The 21624-nt window shown below is 36.3% G+C and overlaps 2 protein-coding genes across 2 annotated transcripts; both read left to right on the top strand.

Moving 5' to 3' along the window:
* The first annotated feature begins 1346 nt into the window (after positions 1 to 1346).
* Positions 1347 to 13884, top strand: LOC133794777 (uncharacterized). Its single transcript, XM_062232172.1, has 27 exons — positions 1347 to 1625; positions 1757 to 1985; positions 2107 to 2246; positions 3486 to 3602; positions 3748 to 3894; positions 4099 to 4766; positions 4995 to 5116; positions 5216 to 5307; positions 5547 to 5763; positions 5848 to 5908; positions 6652 to 6800; positions 6911 to 6984; positions 7065 to 7238; positions 7339 to 7410; positions 7701 to 7802; positions 7908 to 7997; positions 10909 to 10984; positions 11084 to 11180; positions 11304 to 11373; positions 11541 to 11720; positions 11873 to 11995; positions 12082 to 12165; positions 12282 to 12466; positions 12557 to 12695; positions 12798 to 12857; positions 13135 to 13239; positions 13360 to 13884. The coding sequence occupies exons 1-27, from the start codon at positions 1548 to 1550 to the stop codon at positions 13471 to 13473; spliced, it is 3765 nt and encodes a 1254-aa protein (XP_062088156.1). The 5' UTR covers positions 1347 to 1547; the 3' UTR covers positions 13474 to 13884.
* Positions 13885 to 18751: 4867 nt separating this feature from the next.
* On the top strand, positions 18752 to 21111 carry LOC133806801 (uncharacterized). Its single transcript, XM_062244910.1, has 3 exons — positions 18752 to 19740; positions 19818 to 20209; positions 20287 to 21111. Exons 2-3 carry the CDS (start codon positions 19826 to 19828, stop codon positions 20830 to 20832), a joined length of 930 nt encoding a protein of 309 aa, XP_062100894.1. The 5' UTR covers positions 18752 to 19740; positions 19818 to 19825; the 3' UTR covers positions 20833 to 21111.
* Positions 21112 to 21624: the final 513 nt, after the last annotated feature.

Raw genomic sequence — 21624 nt, 5'->3', positions numbered from 1 at the left:
ATGCATAATATAATGATTTTTAATATATCTGATCTTTATATTTGATAAAAAAAATATTTATAATTATGCAGACTGACTTTGGCTTAGATAGATATGATCACTTTTTATATTACTTTTTAGTATTCTCTATCATCATTGACACGTGGACTCGTTTATAATTTATAACAGAAAATTTTTATTTTAATAGATTTTTATTTTTTTCGATAATTTTAACATAATAAAATATTTAACAATAAATTATAAACATAACTCAAATTTAAATAAATAAATAATTAAATGAATTAAAATACGATATTTTTGAAATATTTTACAATAATAATTATATAAAAGTAATAAAACTATACAATTATAACTTAAATAAAATTTAATTAAACTTAATATTATATTAAACATATAATATATAATTTTTTATTGTTATTGTTAAATTAAAAAATTAGAACAAACATAAACTTAAGCAAAAATTAATTAATTAAAATAAAATATTTTTAAGATATTTTATGATAATTTAAATAATTAAATCATATTTATTTAAAAATAATAAATACATACATATCGTTTTTTTATCTTATAAATTTGTATTATAGTTTGATTTTTATCAAGTAATTAAAGTTTATTTTATTCATCAAATTCACTATTAGACATTGCGAGATATATTAAAAATTAATATATCATATAAGTAGAGATTATTGATATAAATATTTATATATATTATAAAACTATAATTTATATTATTATATATATATTTAAAATAAAATAGTAAACTAGTTTTTATTCAAATTATAAATAATATTTACAATTTTAAGACTAAACAATGTGCGTTAAACGAAGCATTGAGCTGACATGGTTAAAAAAAATTGTTAACCTTGCTATTGTTAAAACATACTGTGATGTTTAAAAGTCTTTTTTTTAATATTATATAATAAAAATAAAAAATTAAAGAAAACTCTTCCTAACATATAGTTGTTAAAGTAGCAAATATCTATATTGGATTTTCAATAATAAATATGAAAATAGGTTAGGAGCACACCAACACCTCTTTCTCCTACCTTTATTTAATCAAAGGTATTAAATGTTTTTATTTTTCTGATTTTTTTAGTAAGATTTTTTTAATCATATCTTTTCGGTTTTTACAGAAAATATATATTATAGACAAGATTCTTGTTAAAGAATTCCACAAGATTAAAAAAAAAAAAAAAAAAAAAGCCAAAAATCTCTTTTCCTTCCCCACCGCCTCATGACCTCCCAATTTATATTTATATAAATATAAATACAAATACATTAATATTGAGATATTAAAAATATTTATTTATTTTTTTCATATAAAAAGGAGAAAGAAAAAAAAATTGTGAAGAGAGATACAGAAATTTCGATAAACTGGTCTGCTCTGTTCTGGCTGGTCTTCCCTCAATCATTCACCCGACTCTCTCTCTTCATATTCGGTTCTTACTCTCTCTCACGGTGACCGGAACTTGCTTGGATCAGAGGCGAGGAGGTACTGCTCATCTGAAACGACAGCTTAAGGGACCTAAGAGACAAGAAACGACACCATGGTTGAAACCAGGCGCAGCTCTTCTTCCAAACGAGCCATTTCTTCTTCTCCTCCGCATAACCCCAAACGATCGAAGGTAATTGTGTTATCTTTAGCTCTTGTTCTGGGCTATGCATGTTTGTTTGTGGTTCTTTTTTATTTTGTGAATTTTTTGGATTTTGCATGTGGGTTTCTGATCGCTAATCGATTTTTGTTTTGAAACCCTAGGCTGCGGAGGCTTCTTCGTCTACCAATGAGGTCCAGGTTTCGGAACCAGTGGAGCTGTTGGCTCCCGTTAAAGAAGCTGTGTCTGAATCGGCAGGTTTGGAGCTCCGTTCATCTGATCTGGCGACCCACGATCATTTAAAGACTGTAAGCGCTTTTGATGAGGCCTTGCCGGAGAAGTCAGCTGAGATTGGGGCTGAAGGTCTGGCTTTGGTTTCGCCGCAATCTTTAGGTGCGATCTTTTGTAAATGAATTGTTCTTGCGGCCACGAAGTTTTTGAGTTTTGGGTGTTTTTTTTTTTTTTTTTTTGAGACATTGGTTTTGGGTTTTTCGTTTTATATTTGGTGGTTTAGGGGAACCTGCTGTGGATGTGGATATGGATAAATCGAAGGCACTTGGCCCGACCATGACTCGGTCGAAGAAGCGTCCAAACAAGCTGCCAAAGTCAAATCCGAAGGTTGCATGGGGAAAGCTTCTTTCCCAGTTCTCTCAGGTGGATTTTTGCGTTTGCTTTGCACAGTTAGCTTGTTTAAAATGTTCTTTCTGAAAGCTGATCATGATTTTAACCTGTTTGGTAATCTCTACGTTGGAAAGTCTGTCATGCCTTGGCAATATTGTCTTGTAGTCGATATGATTGTATACCTGGTCGCTGATCTTCTTATGACTTTTCTTGATTGTTCTTCTCTGATTTCAATGGTGAAATGCTGCTTTGTTTTGTCTGGGAAACTATTTACTGCTGTAGCAATGCACACTCTTGCTTTAGGCTTAGGTATTATGTTGGTTATTATAAAGAACCGTTTTGTGAAGTGTGGTTAATGGTACTAATCAAGGATAGTGGGTTGAATTGGAGATTTAGATATTTAGTTTAGGTGAGTGATGTAATATTAGTTGTAAGATTTAAATGTAAACAGCGTAACAGCATAGCTAAGAAGAGTAACTTTCGGGAACTGTGAAAACTTCTCTCACGAGAATGGATTGGACCAGCATTGTTTCGTAATTGGAGTAAATTTGATGCAGGTGAGAAATGCCTGTGTTTCTTTAGAGCTAGTCTGGAACATGTTGGACTTGAGAGATAATCTGGGACTTGTTGGAGTCTTGAAAGTTGACAGGATAATTGCCAAGCTTGTTCCATGAGGCACTGTGTGCTGCATACTGAGGCCTCAGCTTGACAATGTTTTACTTGGTACTTAGGAATGATTGTGTTGATGGTTTTTTACTAAGAGGGAAATGAGTGAGAACTATCAATGTCTTTGCTTATGATCAGTTTCCCAGTTTGTGTTGTCCCCATTTATGAGAGGTTAGTAGATTTTAACTAATAGTGATCATATAAGATTGTACTGAGTTCTTCATGATTAATATTCTTTCATCTCCAGAAACTAATGTTCATTTATATCTTTACAGCCTGTTTGATGGTTCATTGGCCATAGGATTTACAATGTTGTGGGTGATTGAAATTCTAATTGGCATCTGAAGGATGCTTTTATGAACAGTTTTCTTTGGTTTAGCTTCCCTTGATAATATACTCTCTCTCTCTTTCTCTCTTCAGTAAACTGAATGTCAAAATGTTATTTCCCCCTTTTTTTTCCTTTTTGTTGTTGTTACAGCTGATTGATAACCTAATGCTGCTTGTTGAATCTTTTAATCTAGTGAGATTGAGAAAGGCATAAATAAGATATAATTGTTTCGTGTGCTTTTTCTAAATATTATCTCATGATTTTGGATGTCCTGCCAGAATCCTCACTTGTTGATTCGTGATTCTAATTTCACCATTGGTCAAAGCCCTCTATGCAACTTAGCGATTAAAGATCCATCAATCAGTAATACTTTGTGTAAACTGAGGCACATACAGGTATGCCTATTGGTATGAAAAACAAGATTAGTTTAATATTTAAATATCTCATAGTGGGAAGTATATTTCTTGATTTGATTTGCTGTGTTCTTCAATAATATATTGGTACTGACATATGTTTACTATTAATTGTAAATCTTTATAGCGTGGTACTTCATCTGTTGCATTGCTGGAGATCATTGGGGGCAAAGGTGATGTTAAAGTGAATGGAAAAAGTTACCGGAAAAGTTCTAGTGTGATTCTAACCGGAGGTGACGAGGTTGTGTTTAGTGCGTCCCTCAAGCATTCATATGTATCCTTTTTATAAACTTTGCCCATATTGCCTAGAGCAATGCAGCTTGTTATTTATATTAATTTAGCGTTTTGTGATAGTGTCTTTATACTATCTTCTCTTGTAGACTTGGTGGTTTTGTTATGTTTATCAAAATTAAGCATGCTGCATGACTACGTTTCTTATCTCTTATGATTTGCAATGTAATCCTTGACATTACTTAAGATTTTCCAGCAGCTCGTGAATGATAACTTTGCTTCAGTAAGCATATTAGAAGCACAGAGTGCTCCTGTTAAAGGAATACATATTGAGGCGAGGTCTGGGGATCCCTCTGCAGTTGCTGGAGCATCAATATTAGCATCTTTGTCAAATTATAGGAAAGACTTAACCCTACTTCCCCCCCCTGCTAAAGCTGGGGAGGAAATGCAGCAAGATGCAGAAATATCCTCAATACCTTCTGGCTGTGTGGGATCAGGGGATCTTACTGCGGATGTTGACATGAAAGACTGTTCTAATAATAATGATCAGAATGGTTTATCAAGGGAAAAAGATATCACTCCATCCCCTGATGCTGGCAATGCAAACCCCAACCTTGATGGCATTGGACTGGATGCTTCAATAGATGCTGAGGTGGGAAAGGTCTCTGGGGCATCTTATGAATTAAGGCCACTTTTGAGGATGCTTGCTGGTTCATCTTCTTCTGACTTTGATTTAGGGGGAAGCATTTCCAAATTATTTGATGGGCCAAGGGAGATCAGAGAACTCCTCAAGGATATTGATCGTCCACTTTGGATATCAAATAGGCGACAGGCTTTCAAAGATAAATTGCTACAAGGAATTTTAAATTCTGATGATATTGAAGTCTCATTTGAGACTTTTCCCTATTATCTAAGGTGCTGTTTTTTTCTCTTCCCTTTTTCTAGATAAAATATATATGGCAGTTAGTTTTCCTCGTTACTCATTTTTTTGTTTGCATTCATCTGTTTCAATTATATGTAAAACTATACTAAATTAGTAAGCGTTCCCTGTTCTTTTTCATCTTAGGCTATGATTGATTTATTGATTATTTTATACATACTCGTTTACTTGTGGGATTGATGACAAGTTTTGCACTGTTACAGTGATACAACAAAAAACATTTTGATTGCTTCAACATATATACATTTGAAGTGCAACAAATTTGCAAAGTATGCTTTGGACCTCCCTTCAGTGAGCCCCCGTGTACTATTATCAGGCCCAGCTGGTACGTAGATGTACTGGCAAGACATTGGTTTGTAAAGTTTATAATTTGTGACCTTTGGTGATATTTCTTATGTTGAACCCCCCCTGCCCTTACATGTAGGCTCGGAGATATATCAAGAAACTTTGATAAAGGCACTTGCCAAATATTTTGGGGCTAGACTGCTAATTGTTGAATCTCTTATCTTGCCTGGTGTAAGTTATTTATTCTTTATTCAATACCATTTTTTGGTGGTTGTTTTTTTCTTCTTCATTTTTTTGAGTGTTGTTATTTAGCTTACTAAGAAAATATCCTCTCATAAAAGAAGGAAATGAATATAAATTTAGTAGGTAATTATTCTTAGAACATATTACTTATCAAGGGTCGATTTGTTTTATTTGAATGCATATTTGTATGGACATATTTAAATGTTCTCATGTTAAACTTGAAATAGGGACCAACGCCAAAGGATCTTGATAATGTTAAGGAAGGACCAAGACCTGAAAGATTGTTATTCACCAAACGGACTGTGCAGGCTGCTGGACTATCACATAAGAAACCAGCCTCAAGTGTTGAGGCTGATATTACAGGTGGATCCACTGTAAGCTCACAGGTTCCACCAAAACAAGAGTCTTCTACAGCGTCGTCAAGAGGCAATACATTTAAAAAAGGCATGATTTTTATTTATTTATTTTTTAGTTCATAAATTCAATTTGTTTTACGCACTTCTATTAACCCTTGCAATATATACTCAGGTGATAAAGTAAAATTTGTGGGTCCCTCTGGACTTTCTTCTTTGCAGAGTTGTCCCCTCAGGTACTTCAGTGACAAACTTGTGCCTAGAAATGTTTTCTTATTATTTTTTTTCCACAGAAAGGTTTCTGTATAAAATGATGATTTTTAGCTATATATGTGCTAAACTAATAAGGTATGCTGTGAAATTTCATCAGGCTCTTAGTGATGCTTCCTTCAATTTGTGTTGTACTTGTTTGTTCTATTTAAGGGTATGTTTTGTTGGGATTAATGAAAGCAGTGGAATGGGAATGAGAATAGGAATGAAATAATATATAATACAAGTGAAAGAAAATCAATAATTTTTTTGAAATTATTGTGCATAGGAATGGCCTTTCCTCCCATTTTTTTTTAGAGAAATAGCTATTCCACCATAATGGTGGATTGGAATCGCATTCTAATGCTTTAGATTGTAACCAAATAAAGCGATGGAATTGAAATGGATTTCTTTACGTTCTTTTCTTTTTCCCCAACCAAGCATACCCTAAATGTAATTTGGAATGCCTCTCTTGATTCTTCATCTGCTAATTGTTTGACGTTATTTTCTCTAATCAACTCTAAATTTTAGCTTCTATTTACTGTTCTTACAGTGGTTATAAATGATTGTAGTTTTTTGTATGTTAAAGAGATTAATTTATTAATTATGTCTTTTTTTTTAACAAATGTGAAACCATCTAAACTGTTGGTGGATTTATTTTCTGATATATGAATCTGTTATATTTTTTTCTCTTGAAGTTATATAATTTGTCCTTTACATTGTTTCTCAGTGGTCCTTCATATGGTTGTCGAGGAAAAGTTCTTCTTGCTTTTGAGGGAAATGGGTCCTCAAAAATTGGGGTTAGATTTGAGAAATCAATTCCAGAAGGCAATGATCTTGGTGGCCTTTGTGAGGAGGATCATGGCTTTTTCTGTTCTGGTGATTTCTTTTGACACAGATTTTTTTATAGCTTACACTTTAATGTGTTCTTTTGTCTGCTGTAAGTATGGTTTTAGCTTAGACTTATTTTATTTATATTTACTTTGCAGCTAATCATTTACTTCGTTTGGATGGTTCTGGAGGTGATGATGTTGACAAGCTTGCTATCAGTGAACTATTTGAGGTATATTTTGCTTTCTTTTCGCCCAAAATTTCTGCTGTTTTTAGTTGCATTTGTTAAGATTGAAGGTGTCTCATGTACAGGTTGCATCCAATGAGAGTAAAAACATTCCCTTAATTTTGTTTGTCAAAGACATTGAAAAGGCTATGGTGGGCAACTCGGATGCCTATACAATTTTAAAGAATAAGCTTGAAAATTTGCCAGAGAACGTTGTTGTCATTGGTTCTCATACCCAGTTGGACAATCGTAAGGAAAAGGTATGTGTTAAGAGTGCCATTCTGTTAGCTTGTTTATAATAGCATTGGAAGCTTAATGATACATTGTTGAATGTTTGACATGGCTCGTTGATTTTTCCAGTCACATCCTGGTGGTCTTTTGTTTACAAAATTTGGAAGCAATCAAACTGCTTTGCTTGATCTTGCTTTCCCGGTATGCAATCCATATAGCAAGTTTCTTTTTTACATTTTGCTTACATTTTGTCTTGTATTTATTATTGTATTTTCTCCTGACATGTTGGTAGTAATACTGGTGAAGTTTTACGTGCTGCATAACATAGTTTTTTCCTGAAATGTTGACATATTACCAGAAATGTAAATAATATCTAAGTTGGACCCTTGTGCTATGCTAATTAGATTTTCCTGGATCATTTGTAGCTTATGGATTATTATTATTAATTTATTTCAAAAACATTGACATGTGTTTTACTGCCTCTTGTGCAGGACAATTTTGGTAGGCTGCATGATAGGAGCAAAGAAACTCCCAAAACAACAAAACAACTCACTCGACTTTTCCCTAACAAAGTGGCAATACAACTGCCCCAGGTATGGTTAATCATCCATATCCCAGGATAAACATAGCCAACTATGGTGCTGAATTGTATTTTTATGGACTCGAATGGAGTTTTTTTACATCTGTGATACTTACAGGATGAAGAAGTCCTTTCAGACTGGAAGCAGCAGTTGGAACGCGATGTTGAAACCTTGAAAGCACAGTCAAACATTGTTAGCATTCGATCAGTGAGTATCTTGTCAGATTTATGATAATATTAGATAATTGTGTTTAGTTGCACATGCTTATTTTAAGTCAAAAACTAGTAACGTACTAGGGAATGCATCAATACTCCCTTCTCATGTTAACATTACCCCATTTCAAATGGCTCCTCATAAATTATTTTATCAAGGAGAAAGGTCAAAGAACTTGAAAATTATAAGCAAGGAAGAAAATATCAATAAAATCGATCTATATGTCGGGGATTTATCGGAAAATTGGTCTCCATAGTTTTGCTGCCTGTAAACTATTTCTTTCTGTTTATCCACAATTTTCTATTGAAATATCAATTAATATCGATATTATATGAATAGCGGTAAAAGTTGGTTTGATGAGTCATTATTATCCACGAAATATTTGGCTATTTCAAGGATATATCGGTAACATAGTCAGTGTCTGCTCATTTTTAGTGCTCTTTGGCAGTTAAAGGTTTTAAGTCTTTTTGTCAGTTTGCTCATTTTTAGTGCTCTTTGGCAGTTAAAGGTTTTAAGTCTTTTTGTCAGTTTTCTCCTTCCACCGTCACCACCACTACCCTTCTTCCACAACTTGGTATCTTTCTTCCATTTCTTTATCATTTTCAGTGTCCTCTTTATTCCTCCCTTCATAAACCGAGTGAAAATGATTATATCAACACTCATTTCTCTTCAAGCAAATTTTCAGTTTTAAGTAGTTTTTTTCTCCTCTTCGTCTCCCATCCACCGGTATCCTTCACCTAGTACATTGTTGCTGACTCACTTGCTTCCCTCCACGTTCGTTGATTTCCAACCCTTCATAACCATGATGTCCACTTCTTTTCTGGATTTGCAGTTTTTATATGCACATTGGGTTCTCTGTTGTTCTCCATATCCTCCCTAGCTTGCTTTGTTCTCCACCATGAATTCATCCCGTTCTATCACAGATAAGAAGAAGATAGTCGACACCCTCCTTTTGTCCGATTCTACCTTCAACCCCGCCTTTCTCAGTCTTTGGAACTTTTCCTTATTGGGTTCATTGTTGTTCTCCATATCCTCCCTAGCTTGCTTTGATCTCCACCATGAATTCATCCCTTTCTATCACAGACAAGGAGAAGATAGTCGACACCCTCCTTTTGTCCGATTCAACCTGCCTTTCTCAGTCTTTGAAACTTTTCCATGTTGCCAAACAAGACTTCCAACGAACAATGGCCATTCTATGAAGGTTTGTTTACTAATGAAATTTCTGAGTTTTAGGGGTCTGCCTTTCTCATCTTTTCTGGCTGTGTTGGGGATAAGAAACGAGCTGTGGGGAGAATCAGGGTACTTTAATAACCACCAGTTGTGCTACTCACCAACTGTTAACAGATGCTTTTACTACATTTTGGATTCCAGTGCATAGGCTTCTTTTTCTGAGTGACAAGAAACGAAATTTGTTGAGAGCACCATGCCACTTTATTGTTTTTTCTCAGCCCCGATTACCATTGACGAAGTGGTTCACTCCTACAAGACGGCTGAAGCTCTACATTGATGCGGCTTTTGACTCCTCAAATGACAGGGTTCTTGGGGCTGCTTTAGAGGACTCTGCAAGGGTTGTACTTCGCAGTTATGTCCAAGGCCACTCCTGTTTGTTTTAAGATAGAAGATATGGAAGCTGTAGCCTTGCTCCTTGAATTGCAACAAACACTTAACTACTTGAAACTGATCTTTTCATTAGTTGCAAATAGGGTCATTCAAGGCTTTACGCATCTCGATGAGTTTCATTATCTTTTATCTGCTAATAGAATTCTTGTATCCAATTTCCCTGGTGCACGGATCTTCCTTGTAAATAGGTCTGCTCTTATTGCGACTTATTTTGTGGCCTGATTTGCTCCAACGGTGGATTTAGATTTGTTTAATTGGAGGATATTTCATCTTCAATTATGTCTGTAGTATTTCATGTTTTTGATGATTAATATGACAACATGTTTTCTCTCTCAAAAGAAAGAAAGATATATCGGTAACTGCCTATTTTTTAAGTTATTTACATATTATGAATTATTAAAATAAATTAAAAAAATATACTCACGTGAATCAACTGCTTATGTTCAGCTTTATCTCTGGATTAAAAAAGAAAAAGCATGTATTCAGTATCACTCTAAAGAATGATTCTAACTATTTTTTTTATTAAAAATTGTGAGTCATTCAGTATCCGTAAGATAGTGGTATACATATATAGTTATAGGTGCTCGATTTATTCTCTCTCTTTTTCTTTTTAATTATTATAATCTGTATTATTATTATACTATATTTCTTGTTTATTTTTATTTAGCTTGATTCTTCTGCTTCATTTATATCAAAAACATTAAGGTATGTTTTTAATTTTTATATGTAATTAGAGAGTTTTATCAAGAATTTTAATATTGTTAGACAAATATATATATGATATCATCGATATCGAAAATTTCTCCTAAATTTCCATACAATTATAGTGCCGACACCGATATTTTAATCCTTGATTATAAGTATATTTTTTAATCATTGATTATAAGTATATATTGTGCATCGAAGAGGATTAAATTTAGTAGTATTCATCAAGTCACTACCTGGACTTTAAAGCAGGTTGGATTATTGAGATTTTTTAGTATAGTACAGGTTGATGTATTTATTCATCATATAGTTTTTTTTGGTTGCCTTCCCTTTTTTTTCAAAAAATCAATATTTCTAGATTTATGATACCGTTATTAATTTCTTTATTATTGACCTTGGAGATGTGATTTTATTGGAGAGCCAAAAGTGTTGCACTCTTGCTGCTGTTATACCAAGGATGTTTACAAAACAACAATCCTTCAAATTCTCAATTCAATTTGCTATGTTGTGGAATATTTACTCAATAGCATTGTATTTCTTGTTGGTGTCTTTTGGATCTTTATGAACTGATGCCTTGCAGGTTCTTGATCGGGTTGGCTTGGATTGCCCCGACATTGAGACTCTTTGCATCAAAGATCAAGCCCTTACTGTTGAAAGTTTGTATTCTTGAATCCAATCTTGCACTGCTATTTTTATGCTGGTTGTGTTATTGCCAGTTTTCGTTCATGTTACTTACTTTCCTATGCTATTTTTAGGTGTGGAGAAAGTTATAGGTTGGGCTTTGAGTTATCACTTCATGCATTGTTCTGAAGCTTCAGTTAAAGATGAGAAACTTGTAATATCGACTGAAAGGTTGTCAATTTTTTTTCGCAATTATCCTATTTAATGATTTTTATTGATTCATATTGAATATTGAAGTTCAAATACATCTCTATATTCTTCATGTTAACATCCGTATTTGGTTTAATACTACAGTATTACAAATGGACTGAGTATTCTGCAGGGAATTCAAAGTGAAAGCAAGAGTGTTAAAAAATCACTGAAGGTTAGCTCAATATTGTTTTGTGTGCTTCTGAGATTTATTGCTACTTTCCAGCCTCTTGAAGGCAGGCGGAATGTTCTTTCTTCACACCTCCTGCCCCCACCCTCTTTCTGTTTTGACTGTTTTATTATATTATGCCTTTTGGATTGTGAACTTTTAAATGTTTTCAGGATGTAGTCACAGAGAATGAATTTGAGAAGAAACTATTGGCCGATGTTATTCCACCAAGTGACATCGGTGTGACTTTTGACGACATCGGGGCATTGGAAAATGTAAAGGACACATTGAAGGAATTGGTGATGCTGCCTCTTCAAAGGCCTGAATTATTTGGCAAAGGACAGTTAACTAAGGTAGCTTGTTCATACCCATTTTTTTTATATATACAAACTATGTTCTGATATGCACTCTGGTTTGTTCTCCCTTGAATTGTGGTTGGCAAATATTTTTTTTGGTGATAATCTTATTACATTATGGTTATTTGATATGCCTCGTCATCCCGCAGCCTTGCAAAGGAATATTGCTTTTTGGACCCCCTGGTACTGGAAAAACAATGCTTGCAAAGGCTGTTGCAACTGAAGCTGGTGCTAACTTTATCAACATATCAATGTCCAGTATCACCTCAAAGGTAATTAACATGCATCAAAAGTTTTTTTTTTCTTGTGCAAGTTTGTACTTGGAAAGTTATATGACAAGTCTATTTATGTTTTGCAGTGGTTTGGTGAAGGAGAGAAATATGTAAAGGCTGTGTTCTCTTTAGCTAGTAAAATCGCTCCTAGTGTGATATTTGTTGATGAGGTCAGTTGAATTCATTTGTATCTATTTATTCTCTCATTGCTCCCATTTTAGTTTTTTTCAGGATTTTACTTGCCTAATCATGTCACTGCCCACAAAATAATTGATGGTCGTTGTAGGTTGATAGCATGTTAGGGAGACGTGAAAACCCAGGAGAACATGAGGCTATGCGCAAAATGAAAAATGAGTTCATGGTGAATTGGGATGGTCTACGTACAAAGGACAAAGAACGTGTACTGGTACTTGCTGCTACCAATAGGCCTTTTGACCTTGATGAGGCCGTTATTAGGAGGCTTCCTAGGAGGTAAAAAGATCCTTTCTTTTTCTTCTAATTGATTTGTTGGCCATTGTTATTTAAGCATTAATTTATGAATTTATACTTATTTGTTTGCAGGTTGATGGTTGGTTTGCCAGATGCTCCCAACAGAGAAAAGATTATTAAAGTTATATTAGCAAAAGAAGAATTAGCACCAGATGTTGAGTTGGAAGGAGTTGCTAATATGACTGATGGATATTCTGGAAGTGATCTAAAGGTTTCCTATTGATTTTATCTAATATTATCTACTTTGTCATTCCCCGTTTGCCTTGTTAGAGAATAGTAGGAGCCATCTAATTAATTGTCTTTTCGATTGCAGAATTTATGCGTGACAGCAGCTCATCGTCCCATTCGGGAAATATTAGAAAAGGAGAAGAAGGTTAGTTTTACAATTATACACTGTTTGCACGAAGTATCTAAGCTGTATGCATGTGTAGTTTATATCGTTTCAGTTTTGAACTCTTTTTTAAAAATCACATTGTTACTGCTGTTTTGGTATGGTATTTTCACCTAACAAAATAAGTAAGCCTGGTTTGGATTGCTTTCTGTGAATGAAGGAATATAGCGTATTTTGATTGTGTCTCTAACTTATTATCTCACAAGTGGAAGTTGGATGTTGTGCATATGGTGATTTTTATCTTTGTTGCATAATTCAGGAGAGAGCATCGGCTTTGTTGGAGAACAGACCTTTGCCTGCATTATATTGTAGCTCCGATGTTCGTTCGCTGAAGATGGAGGATTTCAAATGTGCCCATGAGCAGGTATAGAAGAACTATATTGCTAATAGTGAGATTTTTGCTTGTGAACTTATCTGAGCTGCAATGGTGTTCTTTGGGTGAGGTGTTCTTTTTTAATGATTTTTTGTTGCTTTGAATGCGAAGGTATGTGCAAGTGTCTCATCTGAGTCGACAAACATGAGTGAGCTTCTCCAATGGAATGACCTTTACGGAGAAGGCGGGTCGAGAAAGAAGAAATCTCTAAGCTATTTCATGTAGAGGAAGATGAAGAGTTACTTTATTCATGTATAGGGCTGCTGCAGTGTTATTCTTGGTTCTTTCTTTGTCATGGTAGAAGCGTGGCAGAGGAGGTGGTGTTTGGGGCCTATTTATCAATGGAAATGCCAATTGTAGGTCCTCTTCTCATTTGTATAATATATATAGGCCTTTCTTCTTGTTTAATATTTTTTCCTCCCCGAAATTTATTTATTTAAAAAAATTAATGTTAGAAATTTTACAGATTCTAAAATCCAAAGTCGTTTACTTTTTTTTTTTTTATTATTTTAAAAAAATTAATGTTAGAAATCTTTTTCTTTCCCCGAAGGAGTAAACTTGGTCCTGGGCCTTTTTGCCTGTACATATACCGAAATTAATCTATCAATGAATAAGAATCTTATTTCTTTTTTGGTCTTTGTATATTGTATTTTTCTTCTGAAGTTTGGGGACGGTGTCTATAATTTCATTCATTGTTTCAAGACTTCTTTTGAAGTTTTTAGTGTGAGTGTTTGAGTTAACTGGAGTGACTCTTTTCAAAATAAAAAATGGGTTCATTGGGTGACTGAACTGTATCACGTCTTTCTTTAATTATCAGTAATGAGGAATGAAACAAAATTTAATTCGAGTTGTCCATTAGAATGGCTTTTCTTTCATTCAGCCACCCCATCATATGACATTTAACCAAAAGAAAAGGTTGAATCTGGCTGATTAGCTGTTACTGCGTAACAGTTATAATTTAGTTATACTTTTTTTTAAGTCCTTCATTAAGCAAGGATAAGATTTTGTTGTTATTATTGTTAAAGTTATATTTTTGAGTGTAGAAAGCAAGGATAAGATTTTGTTGTTATTATTGTTAAAGTTATATTTTTGAGTGTAGAAAGCAAGTATAAGATTTTGTTGTTATTATTGTTAAAGTTATATTTTTGAGTGTGGAAATCTGAGTACCAATACTGCACATCGTGCAAGTGTTTTATAATGATTAAAATTATATTTTTTTTAATTTTTTTTTCTAAGAAATTCTAAATAATTAAAGTAATGAAAATAAAATTCAAACAACTTGTTATACGCTTGGTTTCATTTATTTATTGTTATTATTATTAATTATACACTGTGTAATTTTTTTTTATAAAAAGTCTAAATTATGTATACATAAATATATGTTTTGTGGAAAAGTTTATTTTGACCGATTACTTGTTTGGATCATTTATTTTTTAAAATTAACTTTTAGACCTCATGTTTTGTCAAAATGTTAAAAATAGGAATAAATAGATCGATTATTTGAATATTTTATTTTGGTCAATTACCTATTTTGACCTTTTGTGTTTAAAAATTAACCTGTTGACCTGTGAAATTGACCAATGGTCGTATGTACAATATACGACACTTTTTGTACGAATATCTAAAATAAACACACAGATTTTATAGTGGTTCAGCTCTGTTTTGTTGAACAGTAATAACTTAATCCACTTATTCTATAGTATTGAATCAATCGATAAACAATTACACAGATGAATAGAAGTATTCACTCGTTACCAATTTGCTCAGAGTTTCTCCCAAAATATTCGTTAGATCCCCTCCAATGAAGCCCTGGGTCCTTTATTTATAGTACCCAGGGGCTGTTACATGATTAGTAATACTGAGATCGTGGTTTGGTACACGATTATTGGGTAGTGGAGATACGTGTCCACCGCCCCATGATTATGAGATCGTGGGTCTTCTCGTTGTTTCTCTGGATTGTGGTAAACAATGCACGATTGAAACCTCTGGGAAAATGCTAAGTCTAGGTTGGTCCATGAGACTTAGGTGCTAGGCTCGATGACCCTTCAGAGTTTGGGTGCTAGGCTTGATGACCCTCTGGGTGCTAGGCCTGTTGATTTCAGCTTGAACGAGTGCGAACTTCATCCAGCAAAATGTATTTGGGAGTTTAGGCCGACCACCCTATGAAGAATAGGGTGGACCGACCACTCATGTGGTTCTTGAGCATGTCAGGCCGACCACCCCTAAGGGTTGGGGTCAGGCCGACCACCCCTAGGGGTTAGGGCCAGGCCGACCACCCATCGGGGGTTTAGGCCTGGTCGACTTCCCTATAGGTCTTGGACCTACCCCTCGGGGGTTTAGGCTTGGTCGACCTCCCTATAGGTCCTAGACCTATCTTTTTTGTTCATCAGTTTTTTTTCAATACTTTGTTGCTTTTCCCTGACTTGTGATGCCACGTGCCACTTTCTCGTTCGCCACGTGCCACTTTCTCGTTCGCCACGTCATCTCTTGAATTTTGAGGGATAACATTTGCCCCCCAAGTTTATCGTAATGTGTTCAACATTACGCTAAACTTGATCTGGTCTGAGAAACATATCATAACAATATTTTAAAAGCAAAGTCCCTCGAGACATTACGTAGTATTTTTATGGGAATTTACTCAATTGGTACCCTATGTTTTTACAAAGTATCATTTTGGTACCCTCTGTTTTCAATAATGCTTATATGGTACCCTGTATTTTAAAATTATACATATTTGATACCCTAGACTCAGATTTGATAGATAAAATTTTGTCAATATGATCAAACTGTCATCAGTTATATGTAATTAAGTAATTAAATTTAAATTTGGATATTACATAATTGACAGTAGTTTGATTAAATTGGTAAAATTTTATTAATTAAATTTGAGTTTAGGGTACCAGATATGTACGATTTTAAAATACAGGGTACCATATGAGCATTATTGAAAACACAGGGTACCAAATGGTTACCTACCCTATTTTTATCAACTATCGATAATTTTCTCGACACATATTTTTCATGGATAATTGTAATTCCTAAAAATAATTATATTTTTCAAGAAAAATTAATTTCCTAAAAATCTAGTATATTTTTCAAGGATTTTTTTTTTGTGATGAAAAGGGAATATATTGAATCACAATAAAACAGTTACAACACAAGCTCAAATGGAGCACTAACAGACAGAACCATTATAACTGGTCAATCATCTCTACAACAGCCTGATCTTTTTTCCCAAGCTTTTTCCTAGGAAGACTTAAAATTCTAGCTTTCAACCAAGATTTAATTAAATGATCTGCACTAGCTACTGTCATAGCAGTAAATCTAAAAATACAAGCATTACGATTACACCAAATCACATAGACTATAGTCGCAAGAGCTGCTGCTGCAAGATTTTGCTTGAGACCTTTCGGTCTCCCTACCATCCAATTGGACTAGTCCTCAAACTTGGTCGGCCAAATGTCATCTCCCAGCCAAGAAGCCACTTTTAATCTAACTTGATGAGAAAAGATACATGCAAAAAATAGATGATCATGATTTTCCTGCTCCAGCTCACAGACCGGACACAATAAAGCATCAAGCTTGATATGGCAATGAACAAGATTGTCTCGAGTGAGTAAGTGACCAAGAATAGCTTGCGATAATATAAATCTGTGTTTGGGCAAAGCCAGCTTACACCAGACTACATTAGCAAAGTGAACCCTCTCCTTATTCAACAGCTTAGTATAGAGAAGTCTCAGATTAAGCTTGCTGTTCTTAACCGCAGCCTCCAAATCACCAAAAGAGAACATAGATTTTTCAAGGATATTAATTCCTAAAAATACAAAATATTTTTCAAGGAATTTGAATTCCTAAAAATATAAGATATTTTTCAAGGAATTTGAATTTTTAATAGTACTAGATATTTTTCAAGGATTTTGAATTTCTAAAAATATGGTTAGCATGAGAGGCTATAAGTAGGGGACTCACTTCTCAGTTCCCTGCTCTATGCACCTAAGCTGTAGGGATCTCCAAGCGTGACTTCCCCAATTATTCATCAAACTCTGTAGATCTTCACTTGGGCAAGTATTTTCTCCTAATCTTCACATCATTTAATTTAAATGTGCTTAGATTTAGAAGAAATACTTTGAATCTTTGATGAATGTGTCTGAATCTCCTTGTTTTGTTTTATTTTGATCCAAAATAATTGACTTGCTTGAATAAAAAACTGTTCTTAATAAAAAAATTGGCTTGTTCCTTGCCTCTTTTTGCGTGATGCTTTTAGATGCCTATAGGCCGACCACCCTATGATTTCCCTAGCCTGGACGATTTCTAGGGTTCCAAACCCTAGCATAGGTGACTTCCAGGGCTCAAAATCCAAGCCTAGGCCAAATTCCTCATGAACTGGGCGATTTCTAGGGTTCCAAACCGTAGCATAGGCGATTTCCAGGGTTTCAAATCGTCATTTTTGGTTGACCCTAGATCCTCCTTGTGTTGCACAATTTTTTGGAGACTTGAACCCTAGCCATTTTACGATTTTCTGGAGTTTAAATCCTCAGGGTAGTCGACCTAAGGTGGTAGGCCGACCACCTTAGCTCCTCTTTGTCTCCTTGATGCGCCAAAGTGTTCTTCAATCCCTAGGGTGGTCAGCCTAAGCCTAGGCCGACCACCTAGTCTTATTTTTTGCACGTTATTGGGTCTCCAATATCCTAGGGTGGTCGACCTAGGTCTAGGCCAACCACCCAGGTCTTTTCTTTTGCATTTTGTAAGCTCAGGGACTCACGGTGGTCGACCTAGGCTTAGTTCCACTAGGCCGACCCCTACTTTGAGACTTCAATCAATTTTTCCAAGTCTAGAGGAGTCCTATGGTGGTCGGCCTAAGCTTAGTCTCACTAGGCCGATCCCCTATATAGATTTTTCCCTTGATTTCTTCAATTTTCTCCTTAGTAATGGACATGCCCCCAGCTACTGGCCTATTTGGTCCGTGGCAGGGAGCTTCATTGTGTCGATGTACTAACTTTACTCTTTATTTTCCTTTGTTGCAGATCTCCAGCTTCTCTTCGTCAGATAAGTCTGTAAGCGAGCGTACTCCACAGGAGTTCTTGGAAAGGGTGAAAAGGATTTTCCCTCGCTCCGCTTTATATTTGTTCAGTGAGGAAGATTTCTTGAAAATGTAGCCCAATGGTGAGAGTAAAACAGAATACTTGGTAGCCCTCCAAAATAATCTTCATATTGCTAGGCACATCACATAGGGCTCTTCGTCTGGCTCTTCTTAGATCTCTTCTCAGTATAGTACTCCCCGTGGCTCTCAGGGCACATCTCAGTGAAGTCATTCTTCTCAGCGGAGTCTATCCGGTCAGCGAGACTCCCTGTAACACTCCTTGCATCAGGATACCAGTCAGGTTCCCCATCACTCTTCTTTTCAGCGAGAACATACCGAGGGCTCTCATCGCCAGGCTACTCATCCTTAGGAGCATTCTATTCATAGGTTCCGGCCGAAGGTGGTTCACCTTTCTCCCAAGAGCAAGACAGTCTCGCCAGCTGCGCAGCAGAAGAAAAGACAACAAAAATAATTCCCATTATCAGATTCTGGGGCCACTTTTGCCAGTGATATCATATGAAAATCGGTTGAGAAGCCTCGCCCTGCTGATTATGTGGTTGCTTGGTTCAAGGGGGCTACCTCTGACATGACTGAAGAGAAGGTAAAGAACTTAAGGAAGACCTCTGACCTCTCCGACGTTTCTAGTACTATCCATGGTTCAAATGACAGAGCTGAGGACCCCCCTTTGGGTATATGTGTCTGGACACGCTCTGCCATCAAGTCTAGTGCCCTACTTCCTCTTCATCCATACTTCTGGAGCGTGGCTGATTATTTTGGTATTAGTCCCTCTCAACTGGCTCCCAACACGATCTTGGTGTTATCTCCGTTGTACATTATTTATCATCGTAGAAAATGGGCTGCTCCAGTACCTCATGAGATCCATTACTTATTTGATCTGAAGATGAACCCCTCTCAGTGCAACTCAGGGTACTTCCATTTCTACCATTATACGAGAGAGGGTATTGACACCTTCTTGGAAGAGATCTCTAGAAACAGCAAGGCGTTTAGATATGCCGACAACTATTTCTTCACTAAGGATGCAGATGCCAACTATTCCAAGTTTAAGCATGTCGGGCCTTTTTACAGACTGCTCCCGACCCAGGCTATGACTGCTAGGGATAAGGCGTTGATTGCCATGACCCATGAGGAGAAGAATGTCAAGACTCTCGTTACTTCAGAGAACCTTAGGAAGGTCGGGCTATTTCCTTCTACTATCGCTGATGTTCTGAATGAAGATGGTCCTGAGCCCGTGAACGCCATAGACTCCCTGGGACCTATTCATGTCGAGGAGGTACCCTCTTCGCCCATGCTGGCTGGATAGGAGGGTGATGAGGTGGGTGCATTCGCACACTCGCTGCTTGCTTCGAATGATTTTGATGAAGCCACGTTCGAACCCGAATCTCATTCAGAAGGTCCGACACTTTTATCACCTTTACTTTATGTTTCATTTGTATTTGATATTCGACTAATATTTGATCTTCTTTTGCAGGTTCAGATATGTTCGGTTTTGTTCATACCCCGCAAAGGTCAACACCAACCGAGACTAGCCCTTCCTTCCAAGTGGCTAAGAGGGCCAGGGTTGAGCCTAAGTCGATAACGGAGGTTCTTCCCGAGGTGTCTCCTCCGACTCCTTTGGCGTCTAGTCCTGTTACAGAGGTAGAGCCATTCTTGCCTACGCCGGTTCCTCCCAGTATCATTGATGCGGGTGCCTCCTCTTCTGCGCCTACTCCCTTATCTGAGCCACACCAGTCGGCCATACAGAATTTAGGTGCCATCATGGACCGAGCGTCCCATCTAGAGCAGACGACAACAGATTTTAATGGGATTAAGAATGAGGACTTGAGCACCATCCTCACGAAGTCACTCCTTGACATTCAGAGTGTAAGTCCTCTACAGTTTTCTTTTTGTCTGGTTAGCTTGTGTGCCGATGTTATCTAACACTTATATGTTTTTTGTAGGCATTGATGTTGGTCTCCCATGTCCGTGATAGGTCTGTAGAGTATACCTCTACATTTTCCAATCTTCGTTCTAAGCTTGAAGCTGTCTGCCATGAGGTGCTGGACCTTAGGCACGTTCTTGGATCTAGGGATGCGAACATTGCTTTAAAAGATGAAGAGATCAGCACTCTCTGCAGTACCATGGAGCTCAAACAGCAGGAAGTAACCGAGTTGACCCTCAGGGTAACCCAGATGGAGGGGAAACTTGCCAATCAGCTCAAACAGTCTGAATCTAAGAAAGAGAAGCTGATTGCTGACATGGACCAACTGGAGAAGGATGTTCTTATCGAGAAGGAGCAAGAGGTCAAGGCTGCCCGGGACAAGGCTCGAGAGGAGTATTTAGAGACTGCTTTCTCTTGCTTCTACTTGATCTGGAAGTCCAACAAAGATCTGAACTTGGATTTCCTTCCCAAGAAGACACGAGCGAAAGAGTTTAAGGAGTGTCTGGCTTGTGAGACTGCCGAGGCTCAGGGTGGTCTTTCAGATGATACTCCTCGCCCTAGTTAGTCTTCTTTTGGTCTCTTACTCTATCTTTCCTTTCGTGCCATTGGTGGGACACCTTGTACTTGACAATTTTTACATATGACATTTTATGCCTTTATTCTTTTTTGTTATGAGTACTCAGTGTATTGATTGAATTTTTTTTTTTATTTCCAATGCTTACTAAGTATATCAACTCACAACCCTCATTGGTTCAGGTATCAGTATACTCTGAACACATGTATTTCACGTGCCATACTAACCTTACTCCTTTACGTTTTTCATGCTAACCACCATGGTAATGTGAGTAGTACGATACTTCACCAAGTACCATGAACAAAACAGTCAGGTCGACCACCCCATGGGTGATAGGCTGACCACCCTATAAGGGACATGGCTAGGAGTCTCCCTACCAATGCCTTTTTCTTTTTGTTTTTTGCACTTTCGGATCATATGTTGAACAAATGTCCTAGAAAAACTTGAGCTTGCTTAGTACTTAAGGTCACGTCCTCATTGCTTGAGTATACCCCGATCGGTATGTACTATATGCCCCACAAATTGATCATGGGTTTAAAAGCCTTGGTCACTTGCTACTTGACCATGCCTTGCTTCGAGCGTTTAGACACATAGTACTATCATTTTCACCCAATGATGCAAGCAACAAATGCTTGTCCCTCATTGGTAGTCGGGTGATGGTTTCATACTCAGTAGCAATGATACCTATACATAGATGTAGATTGTGTAGCAAGTGTCAATCACGATCTATGCAATCTCTTGTGTACTCGTTATAATGATTGTAGACAGAAGTGTCTAAGTTGG

The sequence above is a fragment of the Humulus lupulus genome, chromosome 1 (assembly GCF_963169125.1).
Source record: "Humulus lupulus chromosome 1, drHumLupu1.1, whole genome shotgun sequence".
Classification (NCBI taxonomy): domain Eukaryota; kingdom Viridiplantae; phylum Streptophyta; class Magnoliopsida; order Rosales; family Cannabaceae; genus Humulus; species Humulus lupulus.
This window is presented reverse-complemented; position numbering and strand designations above follow the sequence as displayed.